The sequence below is a fragment of the Phaseolus vulgaris genome, chromosome 11 (assembly GCF_051622355.1).
Source record: "Phaseolus vulgaris cultivar YP4 chromosome 11, ASM5162235v1, whole genome shotgun sequence".
NCBI classification, from domain to species: Eukaryota; Viridiplantae; Streptophyta; class Magnoliopsida; order Fabales; family Fabaceae; genus Phaseolus; species Phaseolus vulgaris.
In genome coordinates this window covers 5,848,010-5,865,521 of record NC_143508.1, presented here as the reverse complement: position 1 = coordinate 5,865,521, position 17,512 = coordinate 5,848,010, and the positions used below count along the sequence as shown (strand labels likewise).

Below are 17,512 nucleotides of genomic sequence, written 5' to 3'. Positions count from 1 at the left end.
AGCAAGTACTTGTAAAATTATCATGGAAGCAATGATAACAGAGAAATGATAACGGAGAAGAAGTCAAACCACAATGAGGATAAAAACAGATTCTCGATCTTTTATAGTCAGTGCGTAATGGCATAGGATTCCCGGGCATCTTTTACAAACATTCTCACATCAAATTTCAAGTTTCGTCATGATTATAAAATACCAAAAAATATAGCATATAAAACCAGCAAAATGCTTGTGACATGCTCATTAAGACTGCAACACTCTTACTCACTCGAAGTATGCCACTGATGAGAAGACAAATCTTCATCCATCTTCTCTTTGCATGGCTTCTGCTCCCAGCTTCTGCACTCAATCACGTCACTCCTGGTGTTCAGGCTACGCAGTCAGGTATTGCATTTGCACCTTCTTCTGCATATAGCTCTGAAACTATTTTCTTCTGTATGTTCGATTGTTCGTCTATTTAGTCAATCACAAACTGATGAGTAATGGTATCCCACGTCATTTTATATTTTTGTACCTAGTCTATTTCAAGTTCAGAACCCCACGGGCTATACCACAGTCGCAAACTAGGCATGCCATTCCTTCATGGGTTAGTAAATGCATGAGTATATTAATCATTTTACTTAATTGGCATGACAAAATTCTGATTTGAACAACCAAAATCACAGGTTAATGAAAAGAATCGTAAGAGTCCATCAGGGCCTAACCCAGTAGGGAATCAACGCCCGCCATCAAAACCATAGAGGTTGGAAACACGGATTCACCATCAGCGTTCAGTAGAGACATCAATAGCTGTTTGAGATCAATGGATTGGTATACACTAGCAACTCTACTGTTGGGAGCATTGTGTATGTACAAAATGGTAATTAATTGAAAATTTGTACTTTATCAGCTACAGCTAATGCATGGACCTCGCATAAAGGAAAGCAATTATCAATTTATTAACTAACCAGCTTTGTGTTAAGTTTATTGAACACTTCCTGACCTAAGCAGTACATGTTGACAAATAAGAAGTGTACACAGACACACAAGGCCTTAACCAAAATCCCTTCCCCGATTTAATAGATCAGTTCTGATTTCGAAAACCTCTCTTGCTCTACAGATCCATATTCCGCTTCATATTATTTTATAACAATGAATTCAGATTCCATTTAACAATATTTTTTCCATATACAAGACTACTGTGCTGTTAACAGTCAGAAGCCTACAATTTTTGTAATGCAAGTTTTTATGCTCCCTAGTTTCCTGGGAAGGGGATCTTGGCTGAAAGAGATTTAACACAACAAAAAAAGATATTATGCTGGAATAAATTACGTATATTTAATCAATTGCCAACCCAAAAATGGTATAATCTCTGGAGATATACAAAACTCACTATAACTACAAACAACCGTATATGGCGGTCCTTTATACAGCACGCTTCCGCTTCGAACGCTTGCTTCTTCTGTCCCTAGAATTAATTTGAACCTCTTCACCAACTTTAGAAGCATAGGCTCCTTCTGCAACTTCCTGTTCCTGTAACAAGGTAACTTAGCATTGGGAATTTTATCTAATAATGAACATTCTAAACAATCTTAAAACAAATATAACAAAGTCATGGTAATTTTCTTCTGAAAAAAAGGACAGCTGTATAATCTCAAGCCCACGTAACAGTTTGGGACGGAAATCAGGGAGGGGATTGGTCAGGTGGTTCTAGGAGAGCAGGGGAGGAATTAAAAAGAGCAGTGCTTTAGATCGTTCTCCTGTAGTTTCCCACCACTTTGTTAAAAGTAAAACAAGACTTCAAGACATCTCCTTTTCAATCTGAGCTACAGGAATTATATTTTAAGGTCGAGCTTCTCTTTTTAACGGGAGACATATCTTTCCACGCTATTGATTTTCAGCAGTTGAGAAATTAGATTTGAGTTCATTTAGTATTTAATCTCTACTCACATTGTGACGTGTAGCAAGGCTTTGGGGTTATGGTGTTGGGTAAGTGAGGGGAGCTGAAAATCCTGGGAAGATCTTCGACAACGGGCTAAGAACCATATATGCAGTCTAAACAGCATGTTAAACTCATAAGCTCAAGGCATGAGGTATATGAGTCTTTGATACTTGTATATTATTATTCAACTTCCACATTCTCAATCCACACTTGAGCCTCACCATAGTATGTAGTGCTAAATAGTTTATGGTTTATCCTCTGAAAACAGAATTACAACTAAAAGGGTAAAATTAGAAAATCCTATAAATGCTACCAGAGATGGCCTAGAGAACTGTTAACAGCCCTTATACCCCCACTCTCAACCTTTCCACCATTTACTTAAATCTTTTTCCCCCGTTTTCATTCTTGTCTTTACTCTACCCCCCAACCCCCTTCTCTCTCCATTCATCCCCAAGTCTTCCATAGGTAGATTCCACCCCATTCACACCCAAACCGTCCAACTTGTTACTCCATCTCGCTCTCCCCCAACTGCATCTCCATCTGATCCTTCCTCGATTCAAATTATTCCAACAATCTTAGCTACACTCTTCCAGCTAGAAATTTGGGTAGAAGGCCCATCAAATGACTAACTTTACTTTCCTTAGTTAACATCACTGTCACTTTATATATACAGCAGAATCAGTACGCGAAAAGACTAAACACTGATCATGTGCAATACAAAATTGAAATAGGTAAAGAAAATTTCAAACTTCAATCTATGGCTGGAGAGTTATTTTTTCACACATGCAGGAAAATGAACAAGATGTTTCATCTTAGAAAAAATTGGAAATCAAGGATAGTTAGACATTGTTCTTTGTATAAAATTGAATTTATAAAGATTCCTGCGCAATATCAAAATCATGTTAATAAACTCCACAAATGAAATACCTTGTTGTCACTTTCTATATCCGAGCCATCATCAGAAGCAGAAACAGAAGCCAGTGGCTGAACATCTTCCACTGGCAGTGCCTTGGTTAACTTGTTCTTCTTTTCCCCTTCTTTTAATTGCTTAAACCTGTAGATCACCAATTTGTTATCCAACAGGAGTTAAAACTCTGCATATGTAAAAGAAAAAATCACTAACCTTTCACCGCCTTTTGCTGGTTGCGAATCTGATCTTTTAGCTCGTCCTGCAGTAATAATCCCACTGGCATTTTCAGTCACAACAGGCTTTGCACCCCCCAATTTGCGCAACCATACTTGTTGAGCTGTGCTCAGGAGATTGTTTATAAACCTAGTAAAAGAAACACAAAACCAATCAGCAAAGAAATTTTCTTTTATTCCCATTAGAACACAAGCGAAGTTGTCAAGACCATCTCCCAATCTAAAATGTAATCATGATATGCTATTATTTCCACCAAAAAGAATTTAAGCTCTCATGCATTTGCTCTCTGTATTTTTTTTTGTTGCATGCATATCAAGGAAATTGTTTCTGAAATAAGAAGAGCGGTACAGATACAATTACTAAAGTTTTCTTACCAAATTGGACATACCTAGATAGTGTAGAAGATAAATATATTTGCAACCAATAATAAATAAACCAAAGAATGTTTGAAGTTATGGCAAAATCATGAAAAATAAAAATATATAGATTGGAAAAGACGGTATCAACATAGTTTTTGAAAAAACTAACCAGTAAATTGTTAATCCTGATGGGACAGATAGTGAAAAGTAGCCGATCATGAGTGGAAGAAACTTTAAAACAAGAAGTTGATTCTTTTGGGAAGGATCTGTCTGTCAAAAGAAATCTTTTAGGCCTGCCTTGTGATAACCAAATAAATGAAACAGACGAGAACTGATGTTGTTTACCTCAGGTGGTTTCATGATTTCCATTGAAACAAATTGAGAAACAACAAGAAGAATGGGTAAAATAAGATATGCTGCAGTATCTTGCCAACCCAAAGGTGGATGCCCATCCTGAATAACAGATGTTTGTTATGATTGTATAAAGATAAAAAAGAGTACAAAATCATTTTTACAAAGTTGCTATTTATTTCCTCTTGATACACAACTTCAACAAGTGAGCAATCCATCTATAACAATGAGAGAACAGTCTTCTGGCTAAAAGATCATATGCCAAACTCATAGGAATTGGGAAAAAAAGGCCAACTACAACTTATTATTTCACCTACAAAGAAAAAGATGTCTTCCTTACCACAAATGGAAAAAGCCAAGAAATTCCAGCTCCACTTTGTCTAGCAGCAATGGTAGTAGGACCAGCCAAAGAGGGTATCCAAAAGAAACCCTCAGTTAATAGTCCCTTCAAAATAAAAGTTTTCCATAATAGCAAAAGAAACATTTTCTGTGAATAATTTGTCCATCAAAATCTCTGCTCAAATAATAAAAGCTTACAGCATTAATTAGTAATTACCTCATTGGCCACATTTGATAATGCTTGGTAGAGACCAATCCAGACTGGAATTGTGGCCAAAGTAGGTAAACAGCCTATACAAATTGATGCCAATGCAGTAGAAGTTGAGTCTATAAGTCAGTAGTTGAATAAAATATGTACAAAATCCAACTAAGATAACATGGCTGTTTGCTGAATATTAAAACAAAGGTCAGGGGCAATATGGATGAACAAAATAAAATCAAATAATTACTGTTGCTATAAGCACTCCTACTTCAAAACCATATATTTGTGGTCATCATACATAAGCAAAGCCGTTTCATTATGATCATAGAAGCTCTATTACCTTCATAATTATTACACAGGACCAATGTTTATTAGCTTCATGAAAGGTATTATTATTCCGAAACACTGTTGAGGAAGATGCACCGAAATTAAGGGCAAAAGTACCTGCCAATGGGTTAACCCCAGCCTGCCGATATAGCCTTGATGTCTCAAGTTGTATTCTTTCCTTAAAAAGAGGTCAACAAAATGAATAGTTTAGAAAGAACAATGTTATAAGATAAGACGAAATCAATACTTACTCAAGATCAAAATGGATGCTTAATAGCCAACACCCCTCACCTGATTGCCAGCATATCTTTCTTGAATAGCCTTAATTTTTGGTTGAAGATTTTGCATAGCCAATGTAGATTCAACCTGTAGATTTAATTAAAATCCACAGTTCTTGTAGTCAAGCAAAACATATGTTAATTGAGAGATCAAATTCATATATAGTTTGTGACTTTTTCAAAATATTTTCATTCAGTATGTCAGGCTTTGAAGAAGAAAATATTCCGGTCACTTCAATGTGATGGGAAAAGACTGTTTCAAACAAAGTGATTTACATAATTTAAAGGCTGCAGTAAATTTGCAAATTTATCATGCTTCCTTTGGCCCTAGAAAATGCTTAATTTGTACCAACCTGTTGCTTTGTCAAGGGAAGTGTCGCAGCCTTAACTATAACAGTGAGTAATATGATAGCAAATCCATATGTATAAGGCACATGCACAGCAGAAAGACCATCCTTCAACACCTAAAAACCAGAAAGAAAAAACAAATAAGCATTAAAAACACATAAGTACCTGAATAACAACATGCGAACATTTCATAATAAAATGTTAAATCCATCAAATTATTATAACAAGAGAAGTAACCTAGCTTCCTATTTGTTAGGTAGTTTGTTTTCCTCTTATCTTTTGTTATAAATAACATTAATTGTAAACAAAGGGCCATGCCAAGTGAATTGTGTAGTTCGTAAAATGTCTCGCAGAAATTAGAATACCATTATAAACAAACAGCACTATTTACTATTCCAAGTATAGCTTCCCATGAAACAAATAATATATCACAGCGTGAAGCTAAAAAGCAAGCATTGAACACATATCCTGCAAAATATCATCTCAGGAACACAAGTTGCCAGGAATTTAACAATATTAACATCATTCTCTATTCTCTAGGTTCTATTCGAATGAACTTCTCTACAAATTTATTGGGGAAGAATATAAAAAGGTAAAATGAATCGAGGTTTTCCTATTTAACTAAATCACTTTTACACTTAACTTCTATTGAAGTTCTCTCATCTGATTTCTCTAAAAGCTGAGGTGTACAAGTTGATTAAGCATGTGAGAGAAGATGCTAATATTGCAGCATGAAGCTGAAAAGCGAGCATTGAACACATGTCCTGCAAAATATCATCTCAGGAACACAAGTTGCCAGGAATTTAACAATATTAGCATCATTCTCTATTCTCTAGGTTCTATTCGAACGAACTTCCCTAATTTATTGGGGAAGAGTATAAAAAGGTAAAATGTATCGAGGTTTTCCTATTTAACTAAGTAAACTTTTACACTTAACTTCGATTGAAGTTCTCTCATCTGATTTCTCTAAAAGCTGAGGTGTATAAGTTGATTAAGCATGTGAGAGAAGCTTCTTCTTCTATAAGAGAACTTTATCCAAGCAAGAGTCTAGTAAACCTCAGTCTTGGTTAAATAAATAAAGTTCTCAATGAACATTCACATGAGAAGAACATGGTAAAGTTCTCCCGTAAATTAATTAGCTTATGCATGGATTAATCTAAAGAAGCTCATTTCTCCAAAAGTCAATTTTAAGTAATGCATGAACTAATTTTAACTTACACAGAATAAGCTTAATTCATATTTAGCATATTAACTCCTTATTTTCTTCTTACATAGAAGTCTATCCAAACATCACTTAGTTCAACATCAACGATCTCTCTCCTTAGTAAGAACTCAACGACCGAGAGTATCTTAACAACATCTAAGCAAGCCACACAATCTCGAGAAAACAAGTTCGATGAATATCGAGGCTCGTGCTCCGCACGTGAAGCGTCGCACAACTCGTTAAGTCTTAACAAAGGCCAAATAATCCTTACACAGGAAGTTAAAACTAACATACAGGAGTACGAAGTTTACCTTGAGAACGGCCTCCATGGCTTCGGAGATGAAGCCGAACCAGCCTCCGTTCTTCTGCACAGCAACATCAGTGGTGGAAGCGGCCGGGTCCGCTGCAACCGCAGCGTCCGCGAGCGTGTAAAGAAGGCCTTCAGCTCTGGTGGCTATACCGGCGAAATCAATGGAGTGGCTTATGGAGTGGATAGGGGGGATTTGGTGGAGGCTGACATGGACCTTGGTGACAAGCCTGGTGGTGGTGCGGTGGTGGCGATGGAGCGAGGGAAGCGGCGTGCCAAGGAACGAAGGAGACGAAATGAGCGTATTCGCCATGGATGAGAAGCTTTTGAAGGAGATGATTGTACAGAGGATGGTTCAGCTTCTCATAACGGATTAGAGATGATGGAATATTTTCCTAATTATCCCCATTTCCTGCGAGGCAATGACAAGGCGCACGATGGTTAGAGCCAGATTTTCCTCTCCGATTTCAGCCACCGACTGAGTGACACGTCACAAGATTAGGGGTTCTATGGTCATTTTACAGATATTTAATTTCAGCTAATGGAAAATGGCAACTTTTCTCATAATCATTCTACTAGATAAATTTTATTATATTTTTACTTATATAAAAGGAGTGATATTCATTCAAAAACATAAAACTATAGTTTTAAGAAAATTACATTAATAGATAAAACAATTTTAATATATACGATTTTGTGAAAAAAAGGTGATTTAAAATAAAATTGCACGTTTTTTATTTGATTTTTTATGAATTAAAAAGCAAAACAAATTGCATTTTCTTTTAGGTATGTAGATATAATCTTTTTCTTTTGTTAACTATTATTAGGATACGAGTTAGGTGACTCATTTTTAATAAAGGAAACATATATTTATATAGGTAAGTCATCATGTGTTTTTAGTACATTCACAAACAACATATTATTAAGTCATGAACCACAATTTATCATTAATTACATTTAATAATTCATAATTATCATTCTTAAAATACATTCTACATTGTTAATTAAATATTATTTTTTAATTTTTGTATATATTATGTGCAAATATACATAATATTTATCTAATAAAAACATTTTAATTTCATTTTATAAGTTTTTAAATGATACATTCTTGTTACAAAGGAGATTTGTCTCACTTTACCCAAAATCAAAGAGAATAAACTTTAATTTTTACTTGAGAAAAAATTGTCTTGCTCTTATTTTTTATTGATTGAAAACATCATAATACTAAATTAAGCATGAATTTTAACATGCAACTAAAATTCAAATTTCAAATTCTTTTTCTGCAAACATGCTTCATAATTTTATTATAATCTACCATTTCACTCAAAACCCTAGTCTCAGCACCATCAACTCAAATTATAATTGAACTATAAAATTTAAAACCAATATTGATCAATCCATCAATCTCAATTATTTAATCCTACATAAAGGAACTACTCAATTTATTTAAAGTCTGATTAACTTTGTAATAGACAATTTTTCATAATTAATCCAATCTCAACTCAAACTCAACTTCACACCAAATCCAAATCCAAATCCAAATCAAATAAAAATAAAATAAAATAATCAATTATCTTAAGTATCTTTATCAGGTGGACATTTTCTCTCGAATTACATAAATATCAAGGTTTACTATGATCAGTTTATTCTTAAAAGATCTAAACAGTTAGAAAACACCTAAAATAACAAAACATCAAATGATTTTGATTAAACTAACTTATAAATTCCTTTTAGAAATCTGATCTTCAAAATATATAATAATTAAGTATCGAATTAAGTAAAATCACCAAACTGAATAGAAGAAAACTATTATAAAAAAATCGTCCTTAATTTTTAACCATTTCTTGCGTGAACTTATTTCTTCTTACAAAAACAAAGTGATAAATAATGAGTGAATTTTGAATAGATAACTTGTTGGGTTTTTAATTGTGTATTTGCTTTCTTTTTCTAATTAGTATTTTTTTGTTAAAAATGTTAAATTAAAAGATTAATTTATTATACTTGAAGAATAAACATGACTTATATGAAGAATATTGGAATTTTTTTTATATAAAAACATTATATTAAAGTTGTTATAATATCAAAATAATATATACATGTTGTTGAGACTTTGATCGGGTGATGATATAAGGACATTCTTGATAATATTTTAATACAAAATTGGATTTTATTGTTGTTGAGGATGACAAACTATATATAAAGTTATAGTAAATTTTAAATCCTCATGTACTGTTTCATGCAGTGTTTCCATGTATGAATTTTGGAAAACTCATTTGAAAATAATATTTGTGGTAGAACTTAGAGAATTTTTTATTGTCATGTATTAATATATTTAATTCATATTTGTTTTAAACTTTGGATATATTATTTACAGTTAATTCTACAAATTAAAATAATATACATGATATTTGATTGAGCCATTTTGAACTATAATAGAGTTTGTATTAATACACTTAATACAAAAAAAAAAGTGCAAATATAAGTTGAAAGTGTACTAAAAACAAGAACAATAACATATATGAGTTGAATGTGTATATTGAAAAACAACTAAATTGGATGTTGGTATAATATGTATTCGAATCATGTATTTAAATAAAGAAAACTTGTATGGTTAAGTGATTATGTATATAGATTTAATAAATAAAATTCAAATATGGCATAAAGATTTGAATGATTGTATCATTTGAAAAGCAGTGAAATGTTATAAAATAGAAACATGTTGTTGAGTCTAGATTTGAACCCAATAATGATATAGGACATGTTTGATTATCAGTTTAATACAAGATTGAATTTCACTTTTAAAATTCACTCTTGTTAAGAATGCTATTCTTTACATAAAAATCATAATAAAATTTAAATTCTCATGTGGTGTTTACATTATGAATTTTAGAAAACTCCTTTTGAAAGTAACATTTATTGTATAACTATTTTTTTATTGTCCTAAATTGATATTTTTAATCCAGGTTTGCTTTGGACTTTGGAAAAACCACATATAATTAACCATGGTTAAAAGGGCTAAAAGGTTGATTTGGTAAGTACAATCTCACCGAAGCTGATAATTGTTCTTGCCATTTGTTTATTTTCAATGTAATACTCTAATTATTATATAAATATTTGTTATTTAATAAGAAATTGAGAGTGTCAGAGAGAAGATTAATCATAACGCATAACTTATTACATCTTTATAATTATTCATAATATATTACAAAATCATATAAATTTTGTACATTAATAACATCAAATTAGAAAACTATCTATATATTTTATATATAATAAGGATATTAAAATTAACATTTTAAAGAATATCTCCTCAAATTTTCCTGAACAATTCTTAGTGGGCAAATTTTGCTTCTACTCATACAACAAAAAAATAAAAAAATAGTGAGGTCTTTCTAAGCCTTAAATATCAATCTTAATAAAGTTAACATACAATACAAACATAAGACTTAATCTCACTTATCAGATATATGGATCCATAATCCACTTTTAATGATCCACTATGAACATAAAAAGTTACTTGGGAAGTGATTAGGTAGTTGAGTATTTTTCATTAAGAATATTAGTACAATTATAATTTTTATCGAAAATATCGATAATTTATCCTCCCATAAAGAGATATGTTTTCACTACCTAATATTGGTGATGTTGAGCATATATAAGTGAATAGTCTCGAATTTGACCTACGAATATCCTAGTCAATAACGTTATTTTGAACTATACAAATATTCACCTACTTGGTAAATACTTCCTTATACCATACCACGGTCTCTGCCTTTAATCCTATAAGGTACCAAATTATGACTTTCCAAACACAAAAACTCATACATCTCAACCCAAAACAACGAATTTCATTACTCTTTTTCATTTCACTTACTCTTAGAAACTTTCAAAAATCACATGACATGATGAATATTAAGATGCATCTTATTTGTCTTAACCAATAATTTATACACATCATTCAAACAAATACAAAAAGTATAAAAACAATAATAAAGGATATAGGTAACTTTCTTTTATCAAGTTCATTAAATAAATAATAATAATAATTACATTTACTTTTTTATATATATATTTCTTTGAATTATAAAAATATGAAATTTCAAAAAATATAAAATAAAATAAGAATGAAAGCAAAAAGTTTAAATAATTAGGTATGGATTAACATATTATAAAAAAATAAAATAACAAAATACAAACTAATAAATAAGACCAATACATAACTAGATAACTAAAGATAAATTAATCAACATAACCATAAATTGAAAAAAGAGGACTAGTACCGAAGATAATTTCAATTTCCTATAGTAGTTTTTAAAAAAAATCAATCTGGTCCCAAGTTTTTTAAAAAAATATGCAATTTGATTCCTTTTGTTAGATTGACATTAATTACATTAAGTGGTGATGAGTTGACAAACAATGTGACACATTTATGCATAGATCGAGTCCACATATTATGCCATGTTTATAATTAATTATATTTATTTTTAACTTTTAAATATTATCTCTCCATATGCATAAACCATAATCCCAACCTCATTAGCAAATATTACTTATTTATCTATACAAACTCTAATCCAAACTCATAAATGAAATCACAGCTCTTACAAGTTTAATTTCTTGTGATTTCCGTCTTTTGGTTTATCAAGCAATATGATGTGATGTTCAATACCCATTTATTGTTGTCGTTTTGGACATTGGCGACTAGAAGGGACCAAATTGTATATTTTTTTAAAATTTGGGACCAAATTGATTTTTTTCAAAAATCAGTGTAGTAAATTGAATATTAACCCTAAATGTAGAGAAAAATAATAATTAAATCTAAATTAAACTACATAAATATCAATAAGTAAATAAACAACTGGAGATAATTAAATTACATAAATATAAATAAATAAACAAACCAGTAACTGAAAATAAATTATTTTACACAAATATAAATAAATAATGATTAGTACATAATTAAATATTAAATTAAATATATATAAAAAAACCAAAATATTTATAATTTAAAATAAATAAAAGTTAATAAAACACACATAAATTCATTAAAATTAATATATAAAGAGTTTAACATCAATTCCATACATTTGATTGGAGTGCACACTAAAATTGTTTTTTTTTAAAGTCATGATTACATTTATCACTTTTTATCTTTTTTTTTCTTATCTATTAGAAGGTTATCCTAAATAATTATTTTTAATAATTAATTAAATTTATTATATTTAATTATTATTACTATTTTTATTTTGTTTAGTCACAATTTTTTTAAAAAAATATATGTAATTTATTTTCTAATATTCAAACTTTATTTAGATAAAATATGATATATATATATATATTAATTTTTTTTAATTTTCAGAAATAATCTTTCAAAATAACATGTTTTAACATTCTTGTTACTATCAATCCATTTTACTTACACAAATCTTTCGCTTAATCCAAGTTTCTTAAAATTATTGAGATATTATCTAACATATTAATTTATTATATTTGAAAGGATTAAATTAAGAATTATCTTAATATACTTTTAAAGGAAAAAACATAGTAGAGAAGGAGGATTGAAAAAAATGGAAAAATTTAACGTTGAGTAATGAGTGGATTTAGTGCAATCCAATTGGTCTGTTATCTAAAAGGCACAGAAGACGTTATTGTCTCGGCCAATAGCGCGGGAGAATGACAAATACAATCTATCCAATAAGTAAGAAAAGGCGACGGCTCCTTGTCAACGGTTAAGAATCTTAGTTTAAGCGCGTGGGATAGAACGCGTGCCACGCCACCGCGGATTCGAAATCGGAAAATTCTGGAACCACCTAGAGGATGTAGGAGATACCCCACACACCCCACGCAATACTTCGCTTTTTCCCAACTCCAATTCCATTAAGAAACCTAATATCCAACCGTCCAAAATTCCTGATCCAACGGTTCACACCTCACAGAACCTTCCAGAATTCGAACTGGTTCTTTAAAACACACCCCTTCCCTCCTTCCTCCTCAATTCATTTCAAATTGCCGTAAGTTTTTGATTCCTTACCCTAGAGTTCGAGTTCAGATTCCGTTAGGAAAACAGTTGTGAGAAGAATATGGCTGGTAAAGGCGAGGGTCCTGCGATCGGAATCGATCTGGGAACCACCTACTCTTGTGTTGGCGTTTGGCAACACGATCGTGTTGAAATCATAGCCAACGATCAGGGTAACAGAACTACCCCATCCTACGTCGCTTTCACCGACTCAGAACGGTTGATCGGCGATGCGGCGAAGAACCAGGTCGCTATGAACCCAATCAACACCGTTTTCGGTAAGCACCTTAAGTCATCCTCTATTACCTTGGTTATCCGCAGTATTCGTCACTTTAATTGATATCTTAGTCAAGTTGTCGTGATTTATATCGATCTAGGTCAAATTCTAAGTTAGTCAGTAATATTGTCATGATTATTTCGTTTTTATTTATTTAAGAAAAATAAAATAGAGAAGTTCGGTTTTTTTAAGGTTGATTTAGCTTATTCACTTCTTAAAAGTGAAGCTGTACATTCTTTTAGTTTTAAGATTTTTCCTTGATAAAAATATCCCGTGCAAAAGAATCTTTGGTTATGCAATTAGGTAGTAGTTGATTTTGGTGGTTGCATGCATGCTAAAAAATTGATTTTTAGGCGTTATACCGATGCTAATCACTTAATTTAACTGGATTCGTTTTTGCATGATTAGATCGAAGCACTTAATTGAACTGTTTTAGATATTGGCTGACAAAAGGACTTACTTGAGCTGTTTTGGGTTTCTGTGATTATTTTTGTTAAATTGAATTACCCATGCAAAACATCCTTGGTTATTATACATTTTTTTTTTTTTGCGAATCTTTTTCTGATTGTATTGATTTGATTTGGCGCGTGCAGATGCTAAGCGTTTGATTGGTAGGCGTTTTACTGATGCTGCTGTACAGAGTGACATGAAATTGTGGCCGTTCAAAGTGATTGCTGGTCCCGGTGACAAACCTATGATTGTGGTGAATTACAAGGGGGAGGAGAAGCAGTTTTCTGCGGAAGAGATATCTTCCATGGTTCTAATTAAGATGAAGGAGATTGCGGAGGCTTTTCTCGGATCCACAGTGAAGAATGCCGTGGTCACTGTCCCTGCTTACTTCAATGACTCACAGCGTCAAGCTACCAAGGACGCTGGGGTCATTTCAGGGCTCAATGTTATGCGTATTATCAATGAACCTACTGCGGCTGCCATTGCTTACGGGCTTGACAAAAAGGCCACTTCCTCTGGGGAGAAGAACGTTCTCATATTTGACCTTGGTGGTGGGACTTTCGATGTGTCCCTTCTCACCATTGAGGAAGGAATTTTCGAGGTGAAAGCCACCGCTGGTGATACTCACTTGGGAGGTGAAGATTTTGATAACAGAATGGTGAACCATTTTGTCCAGGAATTCAAGAGGAAGAACAAGAAGGATATCAGTGGTAATGCGCGAGCATTGAGGAGGTTGAGAACTGCATGTGAGAGGGCGAAGAGGACTCTCTCTTCCACCGCTCAAACCACCATTGAGATTGATTCCTTGTATGAGGGTATTGACTTCTACACAACCATCACCCGTGCCAGATTTGAAGAGCTGAACATGGATCTCTTCAGGAAATGCATGGAGCCCGTGGAGAAGTGTTTGCGGGATGCAAAGATGGATAAGAACAGCGTCCATGATGTTGTTCTTGTCGGTGGTTCCACTAGGATCCCCAAGGTTCAACAGCTATTGCAGGACTTCTTCAATGGGAAGGAGCTTTGCAAGAGCATTAACCCCGATGAAGCTGTTGCCTATGGTGCTGCAGTGCAGGCTGCTATTCTCAGTGGTGAGGGTAATGAAAAAGTGCAGGATCTTCTGTTGTTGGATGTTAGCCCTCTCTCCCTTGGTTTGGAGACAGCAGGAGGTGTCATGACTGTGTTGATTCCCAGAAACACAACCATTCCCACCAAGAAGGAGCAGGTGTTTTCAACCTACTCCGACAACCAGCCTGGTGTGTTGATTCAGGTCTATGAAGGTGAACGTACGAGGACTCGCGATAACAATTTGCTCGGAAAATTCGAGCTGTCTGGAATTCCTCCTGCCCCCAGAGGTGTTCCCCAAATCAATGTCTGCTTTGACATGGATGCCAACGGTATATTGAACGTGTCTGCAGAGGACAAGACCACTGGACAGAAGAACAAGATAACAATTACCAACGACAAGGGTAGGCTTTCCAAGGAGGAAATTGAAAAGATGGTGCAGGAAGCTGAGAAATACAAGGCAGAGGACGAGGAGCATAAGAAAAAAGTGGAGGCCAAAAATTCGTTGGAAAATTATGCCTATAACATGAGGAACACAATTAAAGATGAGAAGATTGCTTCCAAGCTGCCTGCAGAAGATAAGAAGAAAATTGAAGATGCGATTGATCAAGCTATTCAATGGCTCGATGGGAACCAACTTGGTGAGGCTGATGAATTTGAGGACAAGATGAAGGAGTTGGAGAGCCTTTGCAATCCCATCATCGCTAAGATGTACCAAGGTGCTGGTGGTGAGGCTGGTGGAGCCATGGATGAGGATGGTCCTGCTTCTGGCAGTGGAAGCACTGCTGGACCCAAAATTGAGGAAGTTGATTAAGCGGAACAATTGCCATGGGTTGTTCTTGATTTTGCCAAGACCCTTATATTTTATATGGTGTCAGAATGTTTCTATTAGAATTTTAGTTTACTTTTTCTCCCCTTTTTTTTTTTGAATGTACTTCTTCCCGTTTCAATTTACACAATGATATGAAGTTTGCTCATTTATAGGGTGGCGCTTCAATATTGGCTTTTAAATGTTAAATGAGTTATTATTATTGCTGGCCAAAGTGAAACTGAGAACATTACAAGTGGTTGGATAATGACTTACTGTGATTATTTGACTTGGGGGCATATGCTGCAGCATCTGCATAAGATATAGAACAGGTCCTTGTGTTCTGAAAATGTTTGTATGAAACTAAAATACTCAAATTATCCCGTCTTTTGAGAGTTTAGAATGTTTTTATGCTGCTTAACTTGTAGATGGAGGTGACCCAATTAATAAATTATACAAATTTAATAAAAATCTTGAGAAACTTCCCTAAACAAACAACCTTATGCTCTAAGTGATTTACTTTGATGTTACTTTTTCAGCTAATTAATTTTTTTAATTCCTTTATTGTGTTAGTACGGAAATTTAGTTGTATGGCGTGTTTCTGAAAACTTTTTTTAAAATTCTCATACGATTTTCATTTATTGATTAAAATATTTTCAAATAAAAATTCTAAATTATCTTTAAATTTTTTACAATAGAAATAATAGTTAATTATTGTTAGTGAATTTCTTTCACGCTCACATCTAATGATCCTAGAATAATTGTTAAACAAATTATTATTAAAAAAACTTCTTTTTATCTTATCATTAAAAAAACAATTATTTTTTATTTTTTATTCATTATCCCTCATAACTGTTTGGTATAATTGTTTGGTATCCTTGTTTGGTATATCTTTATCATTTACTGACAACACCTAACTAAATATACGCAAGTGCATTATAAAAAACACTTTTGTGAATGGATTAATTGTCATTAATATAATATTTATTGTCATAGCTAAAATATTAAACGCTCCATAGTGTTTGGACTAGTAAAAATTATTAGTTTAAAAAAAGTCCACATGAATAGTTTTCTTTAGTGTCAATCATATATGAGAGAAGAAGAAATGAAAAGATAAAATAAACGGAAGAGAAGGTTTTTTTTTTTTTTTATGTTTTAAGCTTAAGATAAAATAAACGGAAGAGAAGTAAAAAAATTATTTATGTTTTAAGTTTTTTTTAGCTTTGTATTTTTAATTATAATAAATTATAATTGTATTTTTCACATTAATTTGTTTCTTTTAATCCTTTTTAAAATACAATAAAATAAATATTTCTGTTGTATATTATTCTAAGATACACAATGGACAGTGTTAAACTTCTTAGCATCAGAAATACGTTTATGTTTTGTGTTAGCTAAAATGTATTTTTATTGTACTAGGAATTATATTTTAAAAATGGGATGAATCATTCAATCAGTTAATATACAGGTTTAAGATTCAGTACAGATTTTTTTAATAATTAAAAGACAGAAATATATTCAAAAGATATAATATTATAATTTTATGATGTTAGAAACTAAAATATATAGGTTAACAATTAAAATATACGTAAAATATGTTTTTTTATTTAAATTGAAATTTTAATAATATGCATCAATATTATTAATAATAAGTAGAACAAAAAAGGAAATGATATATATTTAGTAGTTTTTTTTTTATTTTTTAGGAAACAAATTTAAAATTATGATTTTTCAATTTTTTTAATCTAGTTTTTTATTAGTGTGACTGGTTAATTTGGTTTGATTTTTATAAAATAGGTTAGGAGTGTTGTCATCCACTCACACCAGAAGCATATTTTCGGTTTCATATTATATAACAAAAACTCGATTCTATTGTGTATGGAAGGAACACTCCTAAGAGAATTGAAACACGTTTTCTTATTGTGTATATAAGAAAACTATGTTTTTATCGAAAGTATTTTAACTTAAAAAGAAAAAGCAAAATATGAAATAAAAATAGTAAAAAATAAGGTGTGAATAAGAAGCCCGCCAAGTAATTGTTATATCGTATAAAATTATTGGCCCAATTTTAACTCTACGCATACCATGTGTTTGAGGACTGTTTCCTTTTGCACCT

General features: G+C 32.2%; 3 protein-coding genes across 4 annotated transcripts; 2 read left to right on the top strand and 1 right to left on the bottom strand.

The window, feature by feature from the left end:
* Nucleotides 1-221: 221 nt before the first annotated feature.
* Nucleotides 222-958, top strand: LOC137821238 (CLAVATA 3/ESR (CLE)-like protein). Its single transcript, XM_068625772.2, has 3 exons — nucleotides 222-381; nucleotides 516-583; nucleotides 663-958. The coding sequence occupies exons 1-3, from the start codon at nucleotides 234-236 to the stop codon at nucleotides 735-737; spliced, it is 291 nt and encodes a 96-aa protein (XP_068481873.1). The 5' UTR covers nucleotides 222-233; the 3' UTR covers nucleotides 738-958.
* Nucleotides 959-1,267: 309 nt separating this feature from the next.
* Nucleotides 1,268-7,277, bottom strand: ALB3 (63 kDa inner membrane family protein). 2 transcript variants are annotated; one of them, XM_068625578.2, is made up of 11 exons: nucleotides 6,782-7,277; nucleotides 5,272-5,382; nucleotides 4,932-5,006; nucleotides 4,758-4,818; nucleotides 4,329-4,402; nucleotides 4,113-4,217; nucleotides 3,767-3,874; nucleotides 3,591-3,691; nucleotides 3,042-3,191; nucleotides 2,846-2,972; nucleotides 1,268-1,509 (listed from the first exon to the last, which is right to left on the bottom strand). In XM_068625578.2, the coding sequence occupies exons 1-11, from the start codon at nucleotides 7,088-7,090 to the stop codon at nucleotides 1,402-1,404; spliced, it is 1,329 nt and encodes a 442-aa protein (XP_068481679.1). In that variant the 5' UTR covers nucleotides 7,091-7,277; the 3' UTR covers nucleotides 1,268-1,401. The 2 variants fall into 2 exon arrangements, with proteins under 2 accessions (XP_068481679.1, XP_068481759.1); XM_068625658.1 differs by having other exon boundaries at nucleotides 1,268-1,503; nucleotides 6,782-7,264.
* Nucleotides 7,278-12,448: 5,171 nt separating this feature from the next.
* LOC137821020 (heat shock cognate 70 kDa protein 2) lies at nucleotides 12,449-15,585 on the top strand. The gene is made up of 2 exons (XM_068625460.2): nucleotides 12,449-13,074; nucleotides 13,667-15,585. The coding sequence occupies exons 1-2, from the start codon at nucleotides 12,861-12,863 to the stop codon at nucleotides 15,400-15,402; spliced, it is 1,950 nt and encodes a 649-aa protein (XP_068481561.1). The 5' UTR covers nucleotides 12,449-12,860; the 3' UTR covers nucleotides 15,403-15,585.
* Nucleotides 15,586-17,512: the final 1,927 nt, after the last annotated feature.